This window comes from Wickerhamomyces ciferrii, contig 00163 (genome assembly GCF_000313485.1).
Source record: "Wickerhamomyces ciferrii WGS project CAIF00000000 data, strain NRRL Y-1031 F-60-10, contig 00163, whole genome shotgun sequence".
Lineage (NCBI taxonomy): Eukaryota > Fungi > Ascomycota > Saccharomycetes > Phaffomycetales > Wickerhamomycetaceae > Hansenula > Hansenula ciferrii.
This window is the reverse complement of record NW_011887577.1, coordinates 1-23,320: the sequence shown is the minus strand read 5'-3', so window position 1 is coordinate 23,320 and position 23,320 is coordinate 1. Positions and strand designations below refer to the sequence as shown.

The 23,320-nt window shown below is 30.5% G+C and overlaps 9 protein-coding genes across 9 annotated transcripts; 4 read left to right on the top strand and 5 right to left on the bottom strand.

The window, feature by feature from the left end:
* Nucleotides 1-724: 724 nt before the first annotated feature.
* On the bottom strand, nucleotides 725-3,297 carry GAL4 (galactose-responsive transcription factor GAL4; the record flags this gene model as incomplete). Its single annotated transcript, XM_011274972.1, has 2 exons — nucleotides 725-3,070; nucleotides 3,271-3,297. The coding sequence occupies 2 exons, from the start codon at nucleotides 3,295-3,297 to the stop codon at nucleotides 725-727; spliced, it is 2,373 nt and encodes a 790-aa protein (XP_011273274.1).
* Nucleotides 3,298-3,707: 410 nt separating this feature from the next.
* On the top strand, nucleotides 3,708-5,399 carry MID1 (Mid1p; the record flags this gene model as incomplete). The annotated part of the gene is made up of 1 exon (XM_011274971.1): nucleotides 3,708-5,399. One exon carries the CDS (start codon nucleotides 3,708-3,710, stop codon nucleotides 5,397-5,399), a length of 1,692 nt encoding a protein of 563 aa, XP_011273273.1.
* A 172-nt stretch (nucleotides 5,400-5,571) lies between these two features.
* GCV2 (glycine decarboxylase subunit P) lies at nucleotides 5,572-8,667 on the bottom strand (the record flags this gene model as incomplete). Its single annotated transcript, XM_011274970.1, has 1 exon — nucleotides 5,572-8,667. One exon carries the CDS (start codon nucleotides 8,665-8,667, stop codon nucleotides 5,572-5,574), a length of 3,096 nt encoding a protein of 1,031 aa, XP_011273272.1.
* A 507-nt stretch (nucleotides 8,668-9,174) lies between these two features.
* BN7_4440 (uncharacterized protein) lies at nucleotides 9,175-10,615 on the bottom strand (the record flags this gene model as incomplete). Its single annotated transcript, XM_011274969.1, has 2 exons — nucleotides 9,175-10,493; nucleotides 10,561-10,615. The coding sequence occupies 2 exons, from the start codon at nucleotides 10,613-10,615 to the stop codon at nucleotides 9,175-9,177; spliced, it is 1,374 nt and encodes a 457-aa protein (XP_011273271.1).
* Nucleotides 10,616-12,068: 1,453 nt separating this feature from the next.
* Nucleotides 12,069-12,584, top strand: BN7_4439 (ubiquitin-conjugating enzyme E2; the record flags this gene model as incomplete). The annotated part of the gene is made up of 1 exon (XM_011274968.1): nucleotides 12,069-12,584. The coding sequence occupies one exon, from the start codon at nucleotides 12,069-12,071 to the stop codon at nucleotides 12,582-12,584; it is 516 nt and encodes a 171-aa protein (XP_011273270.1).
* Nucleotides 12,585-13,007: 423 nt separating this feature from the next.
* Nucleotides 13,008-17,573, bottom strand: SGS1 (ATP-dependent DNA helicase SGS1; the record flags this gene model as incomplete). Its single annotated transcript, XM_011274967.1, has 1 exon — nucleotides 13,008-17,573. The coding sequence occupies one exon, from the start codon at nucleotides 17,571-17,573 to the stop codon at nucleotides 13,008-13,010; it is 4,566 nt and encodes a 1,521-aa protein (XP_011273269.1).
* A 904-nt stretch (nucleotides 17,574-18,477) lies between these two features.
* Nucleotides 18,478-19,248, top strand: RFC3 (replication factor C subunit 3; the record flags this gene model as incomplete). The annotated part of the gene is made up of 1 exon (XM_011274966.1): nucleotides 18,478-19,248. One exon carries the CDS (start codon nucleotides 18,478-18,480, stop codon nucleotides 19,246-19,248), a length of 771 nt encoding a protein of 256 aa, XP_011273268.1.
* Nucleotides 19,249-19,791: 543 nt separating this feature from the next.
* On the top strand, nucleotides 19,792-20,313 carry POA1 (ADP-ribose 1''-phosphate phosphatase; the record flags this gene model as incomplete). The annotated part of the gene is made up of 1 exon (XM_011274965.1): nucleotides 19,792-20,313. One exon carries the CDS (start codon nucleotides 19,792-19,794, stop codon nucleotides 20,311-20,313), a length of 522 nt encoding a protein of 173 aa, XP_011273267.1.
* Nucleotides 20,314-20,398: 85 nt separating this feature from the next.
* Nucleotides 20,399-21,706, bottom strand: BN7_4435 (AGC family serine/threonine-protein kinase; the record flags this gene model as incomplete). The annotated part of the gene is made up of 1 exon (XM_011274964.1): nucleotides 20,399-21,706. One exon carries the CDS (start codon nucleotides 21,704-21,706, stop codon nucleotides 20,399-20,401), a length of 1,308 nt encoding a protein of 435 aa, XP_011273266.1.
* Between the last annotated feature and the right edge of the window lie 1,614 nt (nucleotides 21,707-23,320).

The window sequence follows — 23,320 nt, the reverse complement described above, 5'->3', positions numbered from 1 at the left end:
AAAATTTGTTTATGATTTGCTGGAAATTTGATATTTTAGTGAATTCAAAAGAGAATAAAACTTGGTGATTTTAAATGTTTTTGTTATCTGGGTGTTACAAATCTCACATCTTTTCTTATTTTAGAAAACCGATGACGCATTTCCTGTTCGCGCCCAACAAAATGTGTCACGTCGATTTTGAACTGCCATTTAAAATGACGAGTGACTGGAACAACAACGGTGGGATACTTTGAGAACTTGTATTTCTGGAATGCTAGAGATATATACGGTAGTATTATTCGCTTGATTGATGATTTAATTGATTAATTCTTTGTGAAATCAAGTTCTTAATCAAAAAAAAAAGAAAGCGGTTGGGGACACAGGTCACCTGACACAAACAAAACGAGAACAACACCAACGTTTCAAAGCTCATAATTCGGGCGTGTGGCGTAGTTGGTAGCGCGCTCCCTTAGCATGGGAGAGGTCTCCGGTTCGACTCCGGACTCGTCCATAATTGGTCAAAAACGCCGAATTATTTTTTTGCAGCTTTTAAAGCTGATTTCTTTATTTTTGGCTATATGTATTGTTGATATATTAAATATGGACTACATGGTGTTATATTTTTTTAATCATAAATTCGTTAAATTGACCGTATTGGAGCGGTGTAACTATAAAAGTTGTATAAATCAATGAAAAAATCAATCATAGAAAATCTCGGATATACCAAAACATAACAACCATACCATCATGATTTGAAGTTCCAATCCATATTCATATTTTGATCATCATTAAATATTAAAGAATAGAAATCATTAACAAATTCATTTTTCTGATTTGTAGTATTTAGACTTGGTGGTTGAGATTGGAATTGTGCCAAATTTTCTCTATTAAGATTAGCAGTTGTTGATGATGATGATGGTTGGTTTAATTGGTTAGGTTTTGGGACATGAGAAAATAATGAACTAGATTGTGTACTTAATGGATCAAATCCGTTGTTACCATCAACATTTTCTGTTTTAATTTGTGATGGATTTAAATCACCAAATTGACCAGATTCATGGAAATTTAAACCTGATGCATTTTCAATATTTGCAATATCTGATGGTAATAAATTCAATAAATCATTAACATTATTTGGATTTGGAAGATCTTGGAAATCAAAATCTGGAATTTCTTCATCTTCATTTTTGATACCTTTACTTGGTGATTTTATGAAATTTGAACTTGGACCAACATTACCTGTAGTAATCCCATTAAATCCACTTGGAACATTTGTTGGTATTTCAACACTAGTATCAATAACTTCATCAAGATATTTCCCACATAAATTATCAATAGCCAGGATAAATTTATTAGCTAAAGAGTTAACTTTTGCTAATGATGCTAATACCTTTTTAGCTAGAACGATATCATTTCTCCAACTTGTAGAATGTTTTGATGTTGGTTCTGAACATAGACAAACAACTGAAATTAAAGCAGCATGGAATAAGAAAAAAGTAGCATACCAACTTGCAACAACTGAAATCTCATGATTATTGATGAAATTTGAAACTGATAAAATAGTTTCATGTCCACATTCTAAACAAATTCTACGACATGCTTTACCTTCTGGTGAATTTGTCATTTCTTCAAAATCTGGATTTTTAGCGTTAATAACTCTTTGCCAAACAAATGCTCTAAATAAGATAATTTGAAGATTTTTATATCTCCAAATTAATCTATATCTTGTTAATGCTAACCATTCTGGAGTTTGAGTTTCACCTGGTATTTTTGATGCATTTTCAGCTGTTAAATTATCTTCTGAAAAGAAAGCAGGTAATTGATTAACAAATTCAATAATCTTATTATTCAAAGCCAAACATTCATTAGCATTAGGTGAAGGTTTTGAAATTAATCTATTATAAATATCTGTTGAAATTTGGGTAAATTTAACTTGTTCAATCAACCCAGAATAAATGGTTGGATAAGAAACTGGAATTAATTCTTGTTTTAAACTTGTGAAATTATAATCATTATCATTAATATTTGATACATTTTCAATATCCATCATATGTTCACTTGGTAAATTAACTGGCCTACCAAATGTAATAGCAGCACCACCATCAAATATATACAAGCCCCACCATAATCTTCTTCTCATTTCTAGTTGTAATTGATTTTTAGATGATGACCAATTGGAAAATTCCTTGTATAATCCTAACCCCATAGCCATTCTTACTGCAAGACCTAAATAATTCCAACCTGTGTTTGGTTTATTTCTTTTTTGTGTATAATTACTTAATAATGTTAAAGCTTGTAATAATGGTATACTACCACTTTCAAAAACATATGATGATAAATAAGATTTAGCATTTTGATAATAATGTAAATCAAAATTTGAAGATTCACCATGTAAACACCAAGCACCTAATGCTAACACTGTATTTAATAAAATTTGCCATATTTCATGAGGTGGTGTTGGAATTTCATCTCTATATTGAGCTAAAAATGTTTCTTTATGAATAAATGGGTAAGAAGTATGATAATTTTTGAAATATGATTCAACAAATTCATTTGTCAAATATTTAGCAGTTAATGATACTGTTGAATCAACATCCAAAACTCTTGAATTACTTCTAGAGTCTGGACTTTTACTTGAATCTTCATTTTCATCATCTCTGGGTATTTTCAATGCTCTTAAAACAACAGCACTTGATGCAACACCAAAATAACCTTTATTTGATGGATTCAAACTTAAAGCAGCCATACCATCATTAACTGAAGATTCAACATCTTCTTCAACCCAATCAAACCCATAGATAGCATCTTCTGGAACATCATCTTCTGGGACTTCTGGATGATAACTATTTGAATCAGTAGAACCCACTGATAAAGTAGAATCATGTCTTGGAGATTGTTGAATTGGAGAATGAGTTTCAGAACGATTTCTTGGAGTAACACTCTTTGGTACTTGTCTACTTAACAATTTATCAACATCAGCATCTGGTAATAATTCATGAACCAAATTTTCAAGATCTCTAACACGATTTTCAACTTTTGTTAAATGAACTCTTGTTAAAGGAGATCTAACCACTCTTGGAGAATAAGTACACTCCCAATTATGTTGTACACATTTGGTACATTTAGGTAAGTCTTTAGAGCACTTAAGCTTTCTCTTTCGACACGAATCACACTAGAACACAATGTTAGACTTAAATCTCAACAGAAAAAAAATTTAAAACACCTATATAAGCGAAACACAAACAAGGTATTTCACACCATAAAGGTTCTAAAATATAATGGGATACTTACAGCTTGTTCAATAAAAACAGCCTTCATCTTGTCCCGCACTGCACTGCTCTTAAATCTCTTTACTAGATTGATAATCCAAGTTTATCCGACTCTGAATCCAATAGATAATGCAACTAAAACACTGATGGAATAGATTCACAAATCTTGTAACGGCCTTTCAACTTTTAAAATTTCGGATTCTCCGAAAGAATATTTTTCCTACGCGCTTAGTGACACGCGGAAAAACTGTGAAAATGGCAGAAATTCAAAAACGAGATACGAGGGTATAATGATCACATGATTCGCTCAAAAATGGTCGGATTTCGTAAGCCTAATCAATAAAAATATACTATAACCGTTTAAATTTGATCTGTTTGTTTGATTAATGCCTAGTGGTGTTGTTTGTTGATCAGACTTGGAAGTGCATTGAAGGATAGTGAGAGTGGATTGATACGAAAATGCTACGGTTGAATTGTATGGTTTTTGTGCTGTTCATGGTGTTATGTATTGGAGTACATGCCATACAAGATAAATTTGAAGGGAATATTATACAAAATTCACTGGATGAATTCATAAGTATAGATTGTTCTGAGATAAAGGATCCTGAAGAAAGAGCAGAATGTCTTGGGAAAGTGGATGACCTATTAGACTCAAAATTTGATGATTGGAGTCTATTGGATAAAAGAGATATATCACAATTAACAGGGTCTTCTGATCCCCATCAAGTTTATGATTGGAGACCTGTATCAATAAATATAGAACCTGGCCAAGCTCTTCAATATAGATTTGAAATCAATACAACACATCCATATAATCAAGTGTTTTATCAAGTACTGGTTTATATAACGGGAAATCTATGTAATCACCCAATAGGACTTTCAAATCCAAATGATTATTTAACATTATTCTATGGATTGAATGATACAGGAATTTTTGAAAATACTACATCAGAAGATTTACATGAGAGTCATAAATCTGAAGGTTTTGAAAATGGTTATCTTCAAGCAACTTCATATACCACAGTAAAGACAAATGGAACTTATTATTTAGATATGTTATTAGTTGCTGATGATGTTCCAGATTTTAATGGATCTTTCACTGTACAATTAGGTGTTTCACAAGATGATTTATTATTCCAATGGGATAATAGAACTTGGATTAACTTGGTGGACTCAGATGATACAACTGCATTATTCATTACAGGTAATTTAACAACAAAATATAATAATGCAACTGACATTTTAAGTGCATCAAGTAATTATTATACAATTCATGTTTTCCATGATGAACAATCAAATTATTTTTCAAATATGTATAGAAGTTGGTGTTCTATTGTTAATTCAGTTCCATTAGTCCCACCTGAAAATATTACATATTCATTTACACAAAGAGGTGGTGGTATTAAAGAACAAATTTATGTTAGAGGATTACAACCATCAACAGATTATATTGCATATGTGACACAAGATTTCTCAAATAAAGATGATGGTGGTGTTGTATTTGATAGGATATCATTCAGAACAAAAGATCCAGATATATGTCAATTAGTTTTCAATTTAACATTTTGTGATAATGTTGCATATTCAGTTCCAAGATCAAGTAATTTAGAAATTGGATCAGATTTTGCCAATCTTGGTAGATTGTATGATGAATATGCTGAAGAAGCTTTTGGAAATTTTTCAAAAGCACTAGATCAAATCCCATGTGATGCAGAAAATGATCAAAGATATTCACCAATCGTTACATGTGATGATTGTAGAACATCATACAAAAATTGGTTATGTGGTGTTACAATTCCACGTTGTACTACAGAAAATCAAACACATTATAAACATCGTCCATTAGGAGAATCAAGAATGGATTTTATTAATGATTCAATAGATCCTCCAAGTGAATATTTTGAAGTTTTACCATGTATAAATATGTGTTATGCAATGGTTCGTGATTGTCCTGCTGATTTTTCATTTTCTTGTCCAAGGGATAATGCTTCTCTTGTAAAGAGTTATTATTATAAAGATGATGATTATTCATATGATACTTGTAATTATGTGGGTATCATTCCAAAGACAAGTGGTGCTATACATGATGTTGTGATGAACAAAGGCATTCTATTTGTTTCTTTAATGTTTATTGGGTTTGTTTTGGGTTGAATTTTGTTTATATTCAACTTTATATATGAAAAGATTTGGAAATTAGATTTTACGTGTGCATAGTTTATAAATAAATGGATTAATAATTTATTTTATACATCTATTTATGTACGTATTGTATATATGAATATTGATTAAAAAAGCAAATTAAAATTAAACGTAAACTTCATTATTATTGATCAGCTGCAATTTCTTCAACTGATGGACAAGTACATAATAGATTCAAATCACCATATGTATCATCTAATCTTGCAACTGTTGGCCAAAATTTATTATCTCTTAAATGTGGTAATGGATAAACAGCTTGATCTCTAGTATATCCTCTAGTTTCCCAATCTTTTGATGAAACAACATCACTTAAAGAATGTGGAGCAAATTTTAAAACTTGACCTAATGGTTCACCAGCAATAAATGCATCAATTTCACTCTTGATAGAAATCAATGAATTAACAAATCTATCTAATTCTTCTAGATTTTCAGATTCGGTTGGTTCAATCATTAATGTACCTGGAACCGGGAATGCTAAAGTTGGTGCATGGAATCCATAATCTTGTAATCTTTTAGCAACATCAATAGCTTCAATACCTTTGTTTTTATAAGCTCTTAAATCCAAGATAAATTCATGACCACATTGTTTGACACCATCTTTACCAACAAATGCAATATCATAATATTCTTTTAATCTAGTCATCATGTAATTAGCATTTAATAATGCAATAGTAGAACTGAATGGTAACCCAGTAGAACCTAATAATTTAATATAAGCATATGAAATTGGTAAGATTGAAGCTGAACCATATGGGGCAGAACTAACAGATTCAATGGATTGTTCAGTTGAACCTTCAATTTCCACAATTGAATGTTTTGGTAAGAATGGAATTAAATGCTCAGCAACACAAATTGGACCAACACCTGGACCACCACCACCATGTGGAATTGCAAATGTCTTGTGTAAATTCAAATGACAAACATCAGCACCTAAATCACCTGGTGAAGTTAAACCAACTTGTGCATTCATATTTGCACCATCTAAATAAACTTGACCACCATTTTCATGAACCAATTCAATAGCACGTTTAACTGTTGGTTCAAATAAACCATAAGTTGAAGGATATGTAATCATTATAGCACCTAAGTTATCTTTATATTGTTTAACCTTTTTTTCAACATCTTCAAGATCTAATGAACCATTTTCTAAACATTCAATTGGAATAACTTTAAAATTTGACATAGCTGCAGATGCAGGATTTGTACCATGAGCAGAAACTGGAATTAAACAAATATTACGATTAAAATCACCATTTGATTCATGATATTGTTTAATAACTCTTAAACCTGAAAATTCACCTTGTGCACCTGAATTTGGTTGTAAAGTAGTTGCACTAAACCCAGTAATATTAGCTAAATCTTTTTCCAAGACATCAATTAATTCTTTATAACCTTCAACTTGATTTTTTGGAACAAATGGATGAATTGAACCAAATTCTGGCCATGATAATGGTAACATTTCCACAGTACCATTTAATTTCATAGTACATGAACCTAATGGTATCATTGTATTAGCTAATGAAATATCTTTATTATGTAAATTGTGTAAATATCTTAACATTGCAGTTTCTGAATGATGTAAATTGAAAACTGGATTTGATAAAATTTTATCAGTTCTTGTTAAATTATTTGGAAATTCTGGGAATTCAGAAATTGATTCAGTTGTAATAGCTTTACCTGTAAATAATTCAGTTAGGTCAACTAAATCTTTTTTGGTAATACTTTCATCCAAACTTAATGAAATAGTTGATTCATCAACTTTAAATAAATTGATTTGATATTGTTCAACAGCCTTGGATAAAATTTCATCACTTGAGACCCCATCAGATAATTTAATTGTTAAAGTATCAAACCATTGTTTATTTTCAATGGTATGTGAACTATTTTGTTGAATATAAGAAGCTAAAATTGAAGTATAACCATAAACTCTTTGAGCAATTTTTTTCAATTGAACAGGACCATGATAAACTGCATAATTTGATGCAATATTAGCTAATAAAGCTTGAGCAGTACAAATATTTGAAGTTGCCTTATCTCTCTTAATATGTTGTTCTCTAGTTTGTAAAGCTAATCTAAGAGCTTGATTTCCTAATCTATCTTTAGAAACACCAACAATTCTACCAGGAATTTTTCTATTTAATTTTTCAATAACTGAAAAAAAAGCAGCATGAGGACCACCAAAACCCATTGGAACACCAAATCTTTGAGATGAACCTAATGCAATATCAGCACCAAATGATGATGGTGGTTTTAATAATGTTAATGCTAATAAATCTGAAGCAACTGCAAATAAACCTTTTGAAGAATGAACAACATCTGAAATTTTTTGTAAATGATCTAGATCTAAGATATCACCACTTGAGGATGGATATTGTAATAATGCACCAAAAATTTCACTTTTAATTGATTCTAATTCTTCTAAGCCTTGTTGTGTAGTTAAATCTAATTGAACAATTTCAATATTTAATGGATAAGCTCTTGTTTTCAAAACTGATAAAGTTTGTGGATGAATATCAGTATCAACAACATATTTTGATTTTTTCTTTCTTGCATTATTATAAGAAATACTTAATGCTTCAGCAGCTGCAGTACCTTCATCTAATAAAGAAGCATTTGAAACAGGTAATCCAGTTAAATCTGAGATAACAGTTTGGAAATTCAATAATGATTCTAAACGACCTTGTGAAACTTCTGGTTGATATGGGGTATAAGAAGTATACCATTCTGGTGATTCCAAGATATTTCTCTTAATAACTGGTGGAGTTATAGTATTATAATAACCTTTACCAATAAAAGATCTGAAAACTTTATTCTTTTTGGCAATTGATTCTAAATTAGAAATCATTTCAGTTTCAGTGAATCCATGTTCTGGTTGAATATTTAATTTTCTCTTGATTAATACATTTTCAGGAACTGTATTAGCAACGAAATCATTTAAATCATTAAAACCTAAAGTTGATAACATATGTTCAACATCTTTATAGCCAGGACCTAAATGACGTCTTTGGAAATTGTCCAAAGGTTTCAAACGATCTTGAGCATTTGTTGAGATAGAAGGATCATAAACTTTTTGGAAATTTGCCAATGAGACATCACTTTTTGTACTTATAGTGGAATTATAACGAAGAGATAGACCAGCAGTTCTCTTCAAAGCAGCAGCACCACCAGCACTTGAGCGGTTCAACAAACGAGATGATATAATTCTAGATCTTGCAAGCATACTTTTCTTCTCCTTATAAGCAAATGGGAATATGTGTCAAATCAAAGATAAGAGCTATTAGCGAACAATTGAACACAGCGGTAAGTCTCAACCAACTTCCAAACCAACTATTAAGCCTTTAAAGATCCCTTAGCAAGTCAATAGAATCTAACAAAAACAAACAAAAAGAATCTAAAAATCTTCAACCTTTTCCAAAACTTTTCCAGTGCTTTAAACAGAAAAAAAATTCTGGTTATCATATGCAAATCTAATAAAATACACGGAGAAGAGTCAGATCAGTGGAAGTTGGAACAGAGTCACTAGAGATTCAAGCCCGGGGAGAACAGCGATAAGTACGACGCGAGTCAATTTTGCCCCATAAAAGAAACGCGTTCAGCCGGGAGCAGCACTGACTCGGATTTGACAAGTGTAGTTTGTTACTATACAGAGTCAAATTAATTGGTATAATATTAACAAATTTGAACAATATACAAACGATTTGGAATCTGTTGAACGATGGTACCACTGTTACACTTTGACCCCTTGGAATCCCTTACCACTAACAACACCAATCCAATCACCGTCAGTATTCCAAGTAACATTATTAACTTCTAAATTATCATTATAGGCAAAATCTGGATATTCAATTACATTACCACTATTATTTGATTTTATTGGTGTAGTTGTACTATTATTTATACTTGAATGTTGAACTGATGATTGTTTTGATTTAGAATTTGTATAATCCCAAATAAATGCTTGACAATCATCACCACCTGATAATAATTCTTGCTTTGTTGGATGCCATTCTATAGAATTTACTGAACCATTATGTCCGGCAAGTATATTTGTGGGTATACCAGGATATCTCATATCTAATATGATAATTTGATCAGATTTTGCACTAAAAGTTGCAATAACATTTGGATCAACATTTGATGTACTTAATCTTAATAATGCTGTACTATTAGTACTACTTTGATCTTGAGTTGTTGGGATTTGATTGTTATTACCTGATGAAGAAGTATTAGAATTTAATGTAGCAGAACTTGAACTTGATGATGTATTTGAATTTGATGAAATTAAAGGAGGTTCATAAATAATTGTTGAATGTTCTAAAGATCTTAAATCGAAAACTCTCATTGATCCATCATTACCAACACTTGCGAAAATATCTGAAGAATTTTGAATAAATTCAACATCAAATACTTCAGAATCATGTGCAATTAATTGTGTCTTGGGAGAACTTGGATGTAATAAATCCCAAACTGTACATGTAGTATCAATACTACTTGTTATAACAATATTTGGAGAAATTTTATTCCAATCAAATGAAGTTAATGGAGGTAATGATTGAGGTTTATTTGAAAAACCTGGATGACCATTATGATTATGTTGAACTCCATTAATTAAATTTAATCTTTCAATTAATTGATTATTATAATTATCAACTTCCCATAATTTTAATCGATCATTTGTTGTAATTAATTTTTCTGAACCTGCAGGGTCCCATTGTAAATTTGTTATTGGTAAATTAATATTTGTCTCTGCAATTTTGGTAAAATTTATACTTTCAGACATTGATTGACCATTTGAATGTTCAACATAAGTTGTTGAACCATCTAAAATTTCAATTTTATTTATAGCATCTTCTCTATATGATGATATTGCAACGGTTTCAGTACCTGTATTCCCATGCCTACTCCAATCACTTGCAAATAATGGCCAATGAGTTTCATAATATGCAGAACGAACAGGTAATTGAGATTGTAAACCTTGAGATTGAATTATTGAATTTTGAGGTGAATTTTGTAATAATTGAAAACGATCATATTCATTAAAATTATCTGTAGAGGGTAGAGTGGGTTAGTGATGTGAAACTTATAGAATGGAGTTTTGGAAATGTTAACTTACTTGGTTTGAATGAACCAACAGAAAATGAACTTCTTTTGGATTTATTCCAATCCATTTGTTATTATATTATGTCTTGCTATGGGATTAAGAATGGATGTAAATGCTTGTTGTTTGAAAAGTCAAATGGAAAGTCAAGACTTTGTGGATAAACAATTATGATGTTCTTGAGTACCACCCTTGTTTGAACCAGTACTATAGAAGTATGTAAATCAAAACAATAATGTATACTTCTTTAATTTTGCTCTAGTATATCCATTTCCCATATTACACATAAATGGAAAACAATAATCAATTGGATTTTGGAAAAGGGGACACACAAGAGAAGGAAATTATAAAAGTGCATTAGTAGGGATTCGAATGGGGGTCTTCGGTAAAAATATTCAAATGCGCAATAACATAATCATCGTAAATACTTTGAACACAATTTTTAAATATAGAAACATGCTAAACATTCCAGACTCCAGAGCAAAGCAAGGAGGGAGTAATAGATTATGTGCTATGATATATGGCTATACACTATACCATGATGTAGACCTATATATCAGTTGTTCTATACATTAGTACATCAAGTATCTCCAGAGTTCTAGTACATCTGAGTATTACAAACACAAACATACGAATTACTAAGAGGAAAGAGCTAGAATTAGTATACTAGTAGAAGACCCAATATATATAGTATAGTAATCAGGAACAACTGAACAAACATCACCATCACGATTCACCATCAACACCAACAACATTCCAACATTCCAACGATCCCAACAGTCACGATTGTTTTATTGGCCGTTTCTGACGTAATTGGTTCCGTGTGTCTTGCTCGATCAACAATACATTGTTGATTATACATACGATCAACATCTAAAAGGCTATAAACTGTCTGAGAAGTGAGCAACCAGGTACACAAAACACAAAACACAGAACACAGAACATCATATAGTAGTAGTACCATGGCATAGTAGTATATAGTATAAGTTCACACTCACTTCAAATCTGAATTCTTTCCTATAGCAAATGTCTAGGAAAAAGTCAAAGCTAAAGTGACACATCGGAAATGATGTATCAGCTTGCTTTCATAACGCTCGATGCTTTAATAAGTTATACATCTCCATACACAAAACAACATACGCTGTCTATTATAAAGCAAATGGATTGGTCCAACTGATCCCTTTTGATCCGTCCTAAACAGCAGCTAAAATGCATTCAGTTGATCTCAATTCTTAGATCACAAAAGTTGACAAATCTACGTAATCACAAACACCTAATTACAAATCTATACACAGCTATATATATATCGGCCATACCGCCCACAAATCCACACAGGAAAACCAACTTTAGTACATTCTCTCTTACACTAAAACCATCATCAACTCTTCTTTAAAACATCAACAGAAGATCAAAAACTTCTCATTCATTAAACGTTTCATTCATTCTTCCGGTTTGTTAGCAACAACACAAAATTGAGATTTGAGAATAATTAAGCTTATTTAAAAAAAAAAACATTTGACATCATGACAACTTCAATCTTAACTTCAACTTTACAAACAATTAAAACAAATTGGCAAACAATGTCTGTGAGACAAAGATTACTTAAAGAGTATAGAACTCTTGAACATAACAATTTAGATGGAATTAATCCAATCTTAACAGAAAATTTACATTTACTTTATGCAGATATAAAAATATTTGATAATGAATTATATCAAGATACTTATCGTGTTAAAATTATGATTCCAGAACAATATCCTTATGTTTCTCCAGTGGTAATATTCATGAAATCAACTGAAGATAATATCAATACCATACCAATCCATCCTCATATTTATTCAAATGGTCATATTTGTTTAGATCTTTTGGGTCCAGCTTGGACTCCAATTCAAACTATAAATTCTTTATTAATTTCTTTACAATCAATCCTTGCTTCAAATTCAAGAAATGAAAGACCTAGTGATGATGAAAAATATGTTGCTAAAGCTCCTAAAAATCCTTCCAAAACAAGATTTGTTTATCATGATGAAACTATTTAGGTTAAAAAATCAACAAGTTCAAACCACAACACACATATACAATACAGATAAATAATCCTTATAAAGAGGTCATTCAAGGATTCAACTCATCATTATCGGGTTCAGTTCATTATTTCATATCATATCATATCATATTATACCATATCATACTATCATATCATTGCTCTTTGTTGCTTCATCATGTTTTAAGTTGTTTCTTCATTACATTGCATTATTATACACAATCATTTTCAAAAGCTTTAATCATAATTATATTTTATACTTATCTAAAAAAGATGCTGGTCAGAGTTTTTATTTACATTAAAATTTAACTTAATAAGATACTTTATATACTATTATAAATTAAGCTATATGTAGAAAAGTCGAGATTACAACTGGTTATCATTAATTTATATACATTAATCTTTATCTATATATGATATTTCATAAAGGCATTGCACTTTGTGTTGGTTTTCTTATTACTTTTTTAGGTTTTTGTGATGAAGTTGGTTTATTACCACCATTTGATCCATTATTATTTTTATATGTTTTCTTTTTTGAATATTTTTTATATTTACCATTACCTGATTGTGAAGATTTTGTTCTTTTTTTGGATTGTGTTGAATATTGATTTAAAGATTGTGATTGTGATGCATTTGAAGGTTTTTGAGATTGTCTTAATTGATTTATAACGTTTAAATTTTCTTCTTGATCACGATTACTAAAATATATAGATCTTGAATTTGTAGCTGTTGATTGAGGTTTTGATGCACTTCCATTACCATTACCATTTGTTTTTAAATTTTTAAAATTTTGTAAAACTTGTTTAAAATAATTGAAATAACCCTTTTGAATTTCATTTTCGAATCCTTCTAATTGTTTAAATTCAAAATCTGTTTGTGGTAATTTTCTTGCCATAGTTTTCAATAATCGATCACTTGCAACACTTGTTGATGCACTAACATTTAATCTTGACATGGCTTTATCTCTTGCTTCTTTTAATGATATAAATGCTCGACTATAATCTCGTTTTTCTTGACTATTTGCAAACGTTGCTTCACCTAATCTAATTGGTGTTGAAATACTTGGTTGATGTTGTAAATTTGAATTTGATCTTACTAATTCTCTTGCGCTTGTAAAACTTGGACCTCCTGTAGCTGTTGTTCCAATTCCTGATGCATTACCATCACCATTTCCATTTTCATTACCATTAAATCTAAAATTATTAATCTCATCTCGATTTAAAGTTCTTGATCTTGATCTAGGTGTATTATTATTGTTATTACTTGGTGCTCTATTTAAACTTGCATTTGTATTACCACTTCCAGGTCTTGTTCTTTTAGAATTTGTGAAAAATGTCATTATGATTCTCTTTTTATTATTCAGTAATTTATCAGCTTGTGGTCCCAGTTTAATATAACTTGATGCAAAACCTGCTTTGTTGAAAATTGAAAATTCTTCAAGAATTTTTTCAGCAATTAAATGGAATGCAATTCTTTCAATATCAACTTTTTCTAATTCTTTACCTGCTCCATGTTCATTTAAATTATCATGTCCAGCTTGTGTAACTTTATTAGATTTAGAACCTTTGAAAACATCTTGACAATAAATTAATGTAACTTTTTCATGTTCAATTGATTTAACTAATTCTGTCATTTTTTTAGCATATTCTGTAACATCTTTATCAAATTTTGTAGAAGCATCTGAACCTTTTTTACAATTATCACAATTTTTAGCACATTGATCTTTATGAAATTGTTCATTAAAATATTGTAAAACTTGTTGACGACGACAATCTGTTGAATTTTCACAATATTGAATAACTTGTCTTAATTTTGTTAAATGTTTTTCTTTACCTGCTTTATCTAAATCTTTATCTCTTGAAATCATATTTTGTAAAGTTCTTGCATCTCTAAATCCATAAAACATTGTACAATATGAATAATTACCATCTCTACCAGCTCTACCAGTTTCTTGATAATAACCTTCTAAAGTTCTTGGTAATGTTAAATGAATAACAAATCTAACATCCGCTTTATCAATACCCATACCAAATGCAATTGTGGCACATATAACTTTAATAGTGCCATTTTGCCATGCTTTTTGAATATCCAATCTATCTTCTGGTGTCATACCTGCATGATAAAATGCACATTTTATTCCACTATTAATTAACTTGTCAGATGTTTGTTCACATGCATTTTTAGAATGACAATAAATAATACCAGTTTGATCTTTAAATTTACCCAAGATGGACATTTCAATATGTTTCATATGATCTTTATCTTTATTAAGAACTTCATAAAATAAATTAGTTCTATTAAAGCTTTGTTTTAAGAAAACAGGATCTTTAAGATTTAAATTATGAATGATATCCATTTTAACATGATCATTTGCAGTTGCAGTTAATGCCATAACAGGAATTTCCGGATAATTAGTCTTGAAATAACTAAGATGTTTATAATCAGGTCTAAAATCATGACCCCAACTACTAACACAATGAGCTTCATCAACAACAACTCTTGCTAATTTCCCCTGTCTGTATAATCTATCAATTGCATTCTTAGCTTGATTTGAAGCACTAATCATTTCTGGTGATAAATAAACCAAATCTAGGAACCCATCAACAAACAAATTAAAAGTTGTTCTTCTTTCTTCTGGTGATCCTTTTGAATTAATCATACCTGCTTTAATGTTTTTTTCCCATAAATGTTCAACTTGATCTTGCATTAAGGAAATCAAAGGTGAAACAACAATTGTTGTACCATGTGTAACACCAGATTTTACCACTGCTGGTAATTGATAACATAATGATTTACCACCACCTGTTGGCATAAGAACAAAAGTATCCTTACCTGATAAAGTTGCATTAACAGCTTCAAGTTGATTTTGTCTAAATGATGATAATTTAAAAATTTGTCTTAATTTTTCAAAAACTTCAGGTGTCCATTCATGAGTTTCACTTGGTGGTAATTGTGGTATTATAGGTCCATTTAATTCTTGTAATTCATCATCATCAAAATCATCTGGGAATGGTGAACTTGGTAATGAATTTGAAAAATCATCTTCATTAACTATAGATCTTCTTGGAGGAGTTGGAGGAGGTTGAAATTGAGGTCTTTGACTTTGTACACGAGGTGCTGGCGGTGGTGCATGATATGAAGTATCAGCATCAATTGATTCGATTTCTAAATCTAAATCGATAACATCTTGTGGATTATTTGTAGCTTCACGTTCTTCATTATATGTATATGTCGGTGCAATAACTTCATCATCTTCGTCATCATCTTCCATTTCGAGATCTTCAGAATAGATTTGACTAAACTTTCTACCACCAACTTCTTCAAGATCATCATCACTTCCAATAATTTCATCATCTTCGTCGTTATCTTCATCATGATTTGTATACCTGTGACGCAGATGATCTTCTCCATTATCAACATGTTCTTCATCACTTGAATTAGCCAAATCTTCAACTTCTCTTCTATCAACCACAAAATTATTATGTTCAGATTCCATATTTGGCATATCATCAGCATCTTCATATTCACCGTCTTCACTTCCTTGATCATCTTCTTCAAGAAATTCACGATCACTTGTATTTGGGTTTTGATCTTCAGGATTGATTTGACTTGTAACCAGACCATCACCTTCAAAACTTAAATCTTCCTGTTCTTCTTCAAAATTATTTGGTCTTCTTATATTTGGTCTTGGATTATTATCAATTAATATAGATTCATCAAAATCTTCCAGATCAGAATTAACAGATTCAAATTGTTGTGGTCGTGGATCTTGGTTTCTTCTAAGTTCTCTAGGATCCCTTGATGATTGTAAGACTTCCATATTAGCTCTATTACTCAAGTTGGAAGTCATTGGGTTTAAAGCTGGTACTGGTATTGGAGGAGGTGCTGGTAATTGAGCTCTTGCTGGAGCTGAAGGTGGTGGTAATGATGGAGCGTCAAATGATGGTTTATCAATAGGCTGAGCAGACGATGGTGAAAGTTTCAATTGATTTAGTTCTATCTTTGAAGAAGTTTGTTCTTTGGCCAAAGCGACTAACTGAGCGTTAAGTTCATTTCTTTTCCTCTTTTTTTCATCTTCTGATAAAGCGGTTGATTCATTAATAATATTACGTTTGAGTAATAAATCAATTCTTCTCTCACAAATATCTATATGTAGTTGTTGTGCTTTCAATAATTCACGTTCACTGACAAATTTGGGTACTGTAGTTGAAATTGTTCTTGTAGCTGTTATTGAAGTTTGAACTGATGGGTGTGCTGGTATTGGCCTTGGTGCTGATGGTACGGGTATAGGGACAGTTGTTGAAATTGGAGCGGTTGGTAATCTTCGTGTAGAATCTGGTGCTTTTAGTGATCTATCAGGATTTGTAGAGTTGGATTCCAGGGTGACATCAGCAACGTTATAGCTTGCTTGTCTCCTTATTTCATGTTGATCTAAAGCTTCATTTAGTTCAGTATCATCAAAATCATCACTCGTAAAATCATTAGGTTGTTCTCTTTGTCTTTTAGAGGTTGTTGAAGGCATGGGTATTGGTTCAGTTTGGTGTCTCTTTTTGGGTATTGTTGGTGTTGATTCCATATCATCGTCAAATGTTAGATCAATAACAGCTGGTGCTGGTGTAACAGTTTGCCGTATTATACCTTGTTGTTGTGGAGCAGGCATAGTGGAAGGTTGAGGTGATGAATGTTTACTTGTACTTGATGTTGAGCCTGATGATTTGAGAGTTGAATTTTCCCTTCTAGCAAGTCTAAGACCAGATGATTTCCTAGTTGTTTTTTCAACATTTGATAATAATGGACTAAATTCATTACTTGATTCTCTAAGTGGTGCGCTAGCAGGTTCTAATCTTCCAGCTTGCCTGGATCCCATCTGTGTTGTATTTGAATTAGCCGTAGCAGCGAGTGTGATGTCTTGTAGAGCTGGCTTCTTGGGCACAAAAGCTCGTGACTGTTCTAGCCATTGTAGATGTTGATCTAAATTGTTTTTCATTAGCGCCTTTGATCTCTAGACATATATGATGAGCTGTTGATTCTTTCCTATGAATATGTGTATTTTCGTTGATATTCTTCTTCTGATATACCTTGAGTCTGATGTCTCTACCTTTGAAGACTCAACCTCTTGATCTCCTTCTTGGTTGGTGAGTTTTGGTGGCACTTTTGACGTCGTTTTGATGGTTTGTTTACCTTTTACAAAAATTTGAGATTTTAATAAGGTATACGCGAAAATATGGCATTTGGTAAGCACACGGTATATCAGGTCGATTTGGATTGAAAATAGGTGATGGTTGGAATTTTAAAGTGCTTGTAAAAGTTGAGGTTCTGATAGAGATCAGACTAGATATATATATATATAAAGTGATCTTTCCAAAAATCACTCTTTATACTGTCAATTATCCCTTTATTATTCCTGGTTAATTTCGTCGTTAACGTTTCGCGACTTGATGATTTTTTTCGCGTACGTTTTTGAAGCGCGCTTCAATTCATATAATTATAATATTGAACCATAAAGATTGATTAGCTTAATAGGAAGCAATTACTAAAGTGGACATAATAATATCTCATAATGTCAAGAGAACGTACTTCAGAAAATCTTCCATGGTATGTCAATCACCTTTCATCATATAAGATCTATTATACTAACATGTTATTAGGGTTGAAAAATACCGTCCAGATTCTTTAGATGATGTTTATGGTCAATCAGAAATCGTTGATACAGGTGAGTTTTAACTTGGTTTTAATGACTTGCTTCTAATTACTAATGATCCCATCAAGTTCGTCGTTTTGTTAATGATGGTCGTTTACCACATTTATTATTTTATGGACCTCCAGGTACAGGTAAAACATCAACAATTATTGCATTAGCAAAAGAGATTTATGGTAAAAATTATAAAAACATGGTTTTAGAATTAAATGCATCAGATGATCGTGGTATTGATGTTGTGAGGAATCAAATTAAGAATTTTGCTAGTACGATGCAAATTTTTTCAAAAGGTTATAAATTAATTATATTAGATGAAGCTGATGCAATGACAAATGTTGCACAAAATGCCCTTAGAAGAATCATTGAAAAATATACCAAAAATACAAGATTTTGTATCTTGGCTAATTATGCACATAAATTAAATCCAGCTTTATTATCACGTTGTACAAGATTTAGATTTTCTCCATTAACAGAAAGTTCAATTCAAGAAAATTTGAATAAAATTATTATTAAAGAACAATTAAAATTAACAAATGATGCTCAAGCTGCATTATTAAAATTATCAAAAGGTGATATGAGAAAAGCTTTAAATGTTTTACAAGCTTGTAAAGCTGCAATTGATGAAGGTAATGAAATTTCAGAAGAAATGATTTATGAAAGTGTTGGGGCACCACACCCAAAAGATATCGAAACAATACTGGATTCTATCTTAAAAGATGATTGGAGTTCATCTATTTCAACACTTACCAAGATTAAACAATTAAAAGGTTTAGCATTAATTGATTTATTACAAGGTTTTGTGGAAATCTTGGATCAATATCAATTGAAAACAAGAACAAGAGCTGAAATTTTAAAAGGTCTTGGTGAAATTGAATATGCAATTTCTAAAGGTGGTAATGAAAAAATTCAATCAAGTGCAAGTATTGGAGTTATTAAAAAATCTTTGGAATTTGAAGTTAGTTAGAGATGTGTATATAAGATTCGATAATAATTAGATGTTTTACTACAATCGTATCGTAAAATGATCTAAAATTTGGGAAAAATGATGTGTATATATTATAATCAAAAACTCATCAGGTCAATTACGACTGAATGAAAGTTGATGGTATATATAATTAATGGTTAGCTAAAAACAGATTTCAAATATTCAATATCAATGTGATATATAATTGTATTTGATGAGATCATCAATATTTAACTTTTAAGCTTGGAAAGCTAGCTCACTAGATGAAAGACTTTTCACTCTCTTCATAAATCTCTCAGTAGTAAAACCCGAAAAAGAATGTAATGGTCCTAAACCTATGGAGGTTAAACCAAAGAATATCATTATGTTTAAAGAATGAGAAAGCTATAAAATTTTTGATAATTTCCACGCGATCCCCCATCAACAACATGATTTGGCCACTATTGAAAAGCCTAAACGCACACTTATATAAACACACAATATTGCTTTATTTTAACATCTTAACAACATGAACATCTATTCAACAAGACTATCAATAAGATCATGACAATAAAATACATTCAAAAAGACCTTTTCAAAACCTCAGCACCAGCAATCTTAGCCCATGCTTGTAACACTCATGGTATATGGGGTGGTGGTATCGCCCTTCAATTCTCCAAAAAATTCCCATCAACAGAACGTAAATATATAAATCATTGTCAATCACATACTCCCAGTGAATTATTAGGTACTACCCTTTTAATAAAATCCGAATTAAATGACCCAGGAAATTTAGCTGGGAAACAACCTCATGTTATTGCATGTTTATTCACTAGTAAAGGTGGTGGAGGTGATGCAGATTCACCTCAAAAAATTGTTGAGAATACTGAAAGGGCAATAAAGGATTTAGAAAACCAATTGAATGATACAATGGAAGATTGGTTATTAGATACAAAACCCACTGAAGGGAATTGGTTGATTGAATTACCAAAGATTAATGCCGGGATTTTTAGAGTTCCTTGGGATGAAACTGAAAAGGTATTGAAAGGTAGTGAAAAGTTGGATTTTACGGTTTATGTTGTATGAATGTTTATGTTTATGAATATATATTATATGTGTTTTGTTTATTTGTCATTAAATCATTAAAGTTGTAGGGGGGTTGGATTATTTATTACATATGCATTTCTAAAAATGGTTTAGAAGCAACAAAACTAAAACCTTGAAATAAATCATTATCAAATTCTGTTGTAGTATTAGGTTGTGTATCTTGATTATCTTGAGGGTTTTTATCTTCTTTTTTCATTATTTCTCTTATATAATTATGATCAAAATTTGTTGCTTTTCTTAAATCAGTTGTATCAGGAATGATTGGTGGTTTTAAATTTCTTAAATTTTTCCAATCAATCTTTCTAAAAAATCGATGTTTTTCCAAAATAGTAAAGTCTTTATCAATATTCATTCTTTTTTGTGGATTTTTATTAATTAATTTCCTTAGCAGGTCCTGGGCATCTAATGATAAATATTTTGGAATTTCTAATTTTTTTTCAATAATTTTTTTAAAAATTGTTGTTTTATTATTACCAGTAAATGGAGATTTCCCCGTTAACATATCAAACATCATTATACCTAAAGACCACCAATCTGCAGGGAATGAATATTCTTCACCTTTTAAAACTTCAGGAGCTGTGAATTCTGGGGTACCTAATATTGATTTACAAATTTCATCCATTGAACTTAATCCAAAATCTGTTAATACTATATGACCTTGGGCGTTTAACATTACATTTTCTGGTTTTAAATCACGATAAACTATACCAGCTTGGGAATGTAAATGATAAATAGCCTGAGAAATTTCAGCTAAATAAAAAGCTGTATCATTTTCATTAAATCTATTTGATTGTGATAAATGATAAAAAATTTCTCCACCGGGAATATATTCTAATATGAAATTTATATCTTCAAAATCATGAAATGCATAGAATAATTTCACTATAGATGGATGATTCATCTTACTAAGTATTTCACGTTCATTTTTATGAGTTTTATAAAGTTTTGTATCAATAGAAATCTTGGCCTTTTTAATTGTTTTTTTAGCATACAGTTTCTTAGTATAAATATCTTCCACTAAATAAACACGACCATAAGAACCAATACCCAAGATATTAATCTCTTCAAAATCATTAATAGTTCTATTTGATAAATCAGATGAATAATCTTGAATAAATTCTAAATTTTGAGAATTTATTGGATTATTATTAATTGAAATTTTAGAAAACACTGAACTTCTTCTTCTTGATATATTTGAAAATTTTCTATTATTATTATTTAGAGTAGATGGAGGTTTTAACAAAAACTCTTCATCATTTTGGAATATTTCATCATCTAATTCATCTTCAGAATCAGTCATTATAGCTGTGAAATCAGTTGAAGTTTCATTAGACATGAATAACCCAGTATTTCTATGAATTTTTGTATGCATTGTGATGATATTTTATAGTATATAGATTGAATTTTTGTGTTGATTTTTTTATATTCATTTGATGAACGTGTTGAACGAGTGACTGTATTATACTGCCAAGTGAGTAGTGAGTCTATTGATTGTCTATTTGTTGCCTATTGTTTACTAAGTTGAACATCACTTTCTGGAGAAGTTTTAACTAAAATTATACGGCTTTGCATGAAATTCGCGAATTTGCTTAGATTTTCACTTTTGCAGAATTTTAAAGCGAAGAAAAAATGGATCAGTCAATTCAAAACAAAGAGTGAAAATTGAAAAAGAAGAATCATGCCGGCTTTATACCTCTAGCTTTCAGAAGTTTGTGTTATTATTTATGCTATCAGTTGTGTTAAATCCTTTGTCTCCATCGCTCATGATAGTGACGTTGAATGTATTTGAAAGCAAATCTAGTACGAATACATTTTTTTTTTGACTTACATTACATCCTAATTTGCTATATGTTGCATTTAGATCAAATATCTATCCATATGCCATGGTAATAGCAGATAATTAGTAATACACTGATTGTTAACCAAACATATTGTTTTATTTCATAGATTCATTTGAACTTTATTAGATGATCAAATAATACATATATGTTTGCAATCTTTTTGAATAATTAGGGATTTGTAGTACTACGATATTGTATTCAAAAATGATGTACCACATGTATTAACAATCACAAAGAACTCCAAACTATATGTTTATTCTTTAGATAATTGAGAATCTTATGGGTTTAGATGTAATATTTGACTAATTATAAAGTTATATAGATCTATTTGAGGTAATTCTCTAAATCAACTATAACTTCATATCAATGTTCAAACTTTGCAGCTTGTCGAGTATGTTCTAAAAAGACAACGAAGTTCTTGGATATTTTAGAATCGGATAGTTTCAATATTTGAATGTAAATTGAACGTATATATAAGTTAGATATCAAGGATTTTATCACTATCAATAAGAGAAGACCATTCAGAAAACTGAAAAAGCATTAGAGTTGATCAGACTCACCATGAGATAATTCTTTGATGGTTTGATCATTGATGTTGATGAAAATGTAATTGATCAATTCTTGAAAAACCAATCAGACAAATATTTAAGTTTGGGATTTGCTTACATAACACACATAAATTTTAAAGCTGCGATCGAATTAGGGGATATTGAATCTTGAACTTCAACCATTTAAACACGATTGAGTTGAGCTCAGTATTACAGAACCTTTGAATGAAGTAAAAAGTTTATCAATGGATCTTCCAGCTTGTTAGTACAGCTATAGTTGTAATCAATTATGGGCTGTATTATATTTCATTATTCTTCGTTAAAGTTTGTTGATTTTTATCTCACTTGAAATCATATATTCATTGTTCCGGCAAAGAATATCTATAATTCGAGATCGTTAATTATCCATATATTTACCATAGTATATATGGTAATATCAGTCCATCATTAATGAACCAAACATATATTGTTTTATTTTATAGATTCATTTGAACTTCATTAGATGATCAAATAATACATATTATATGTTTGTAATCTTTTTGAAAGGGATGTATTGTAGTATATATTGTAGTAATTGTTAATAATATCTACATTGTA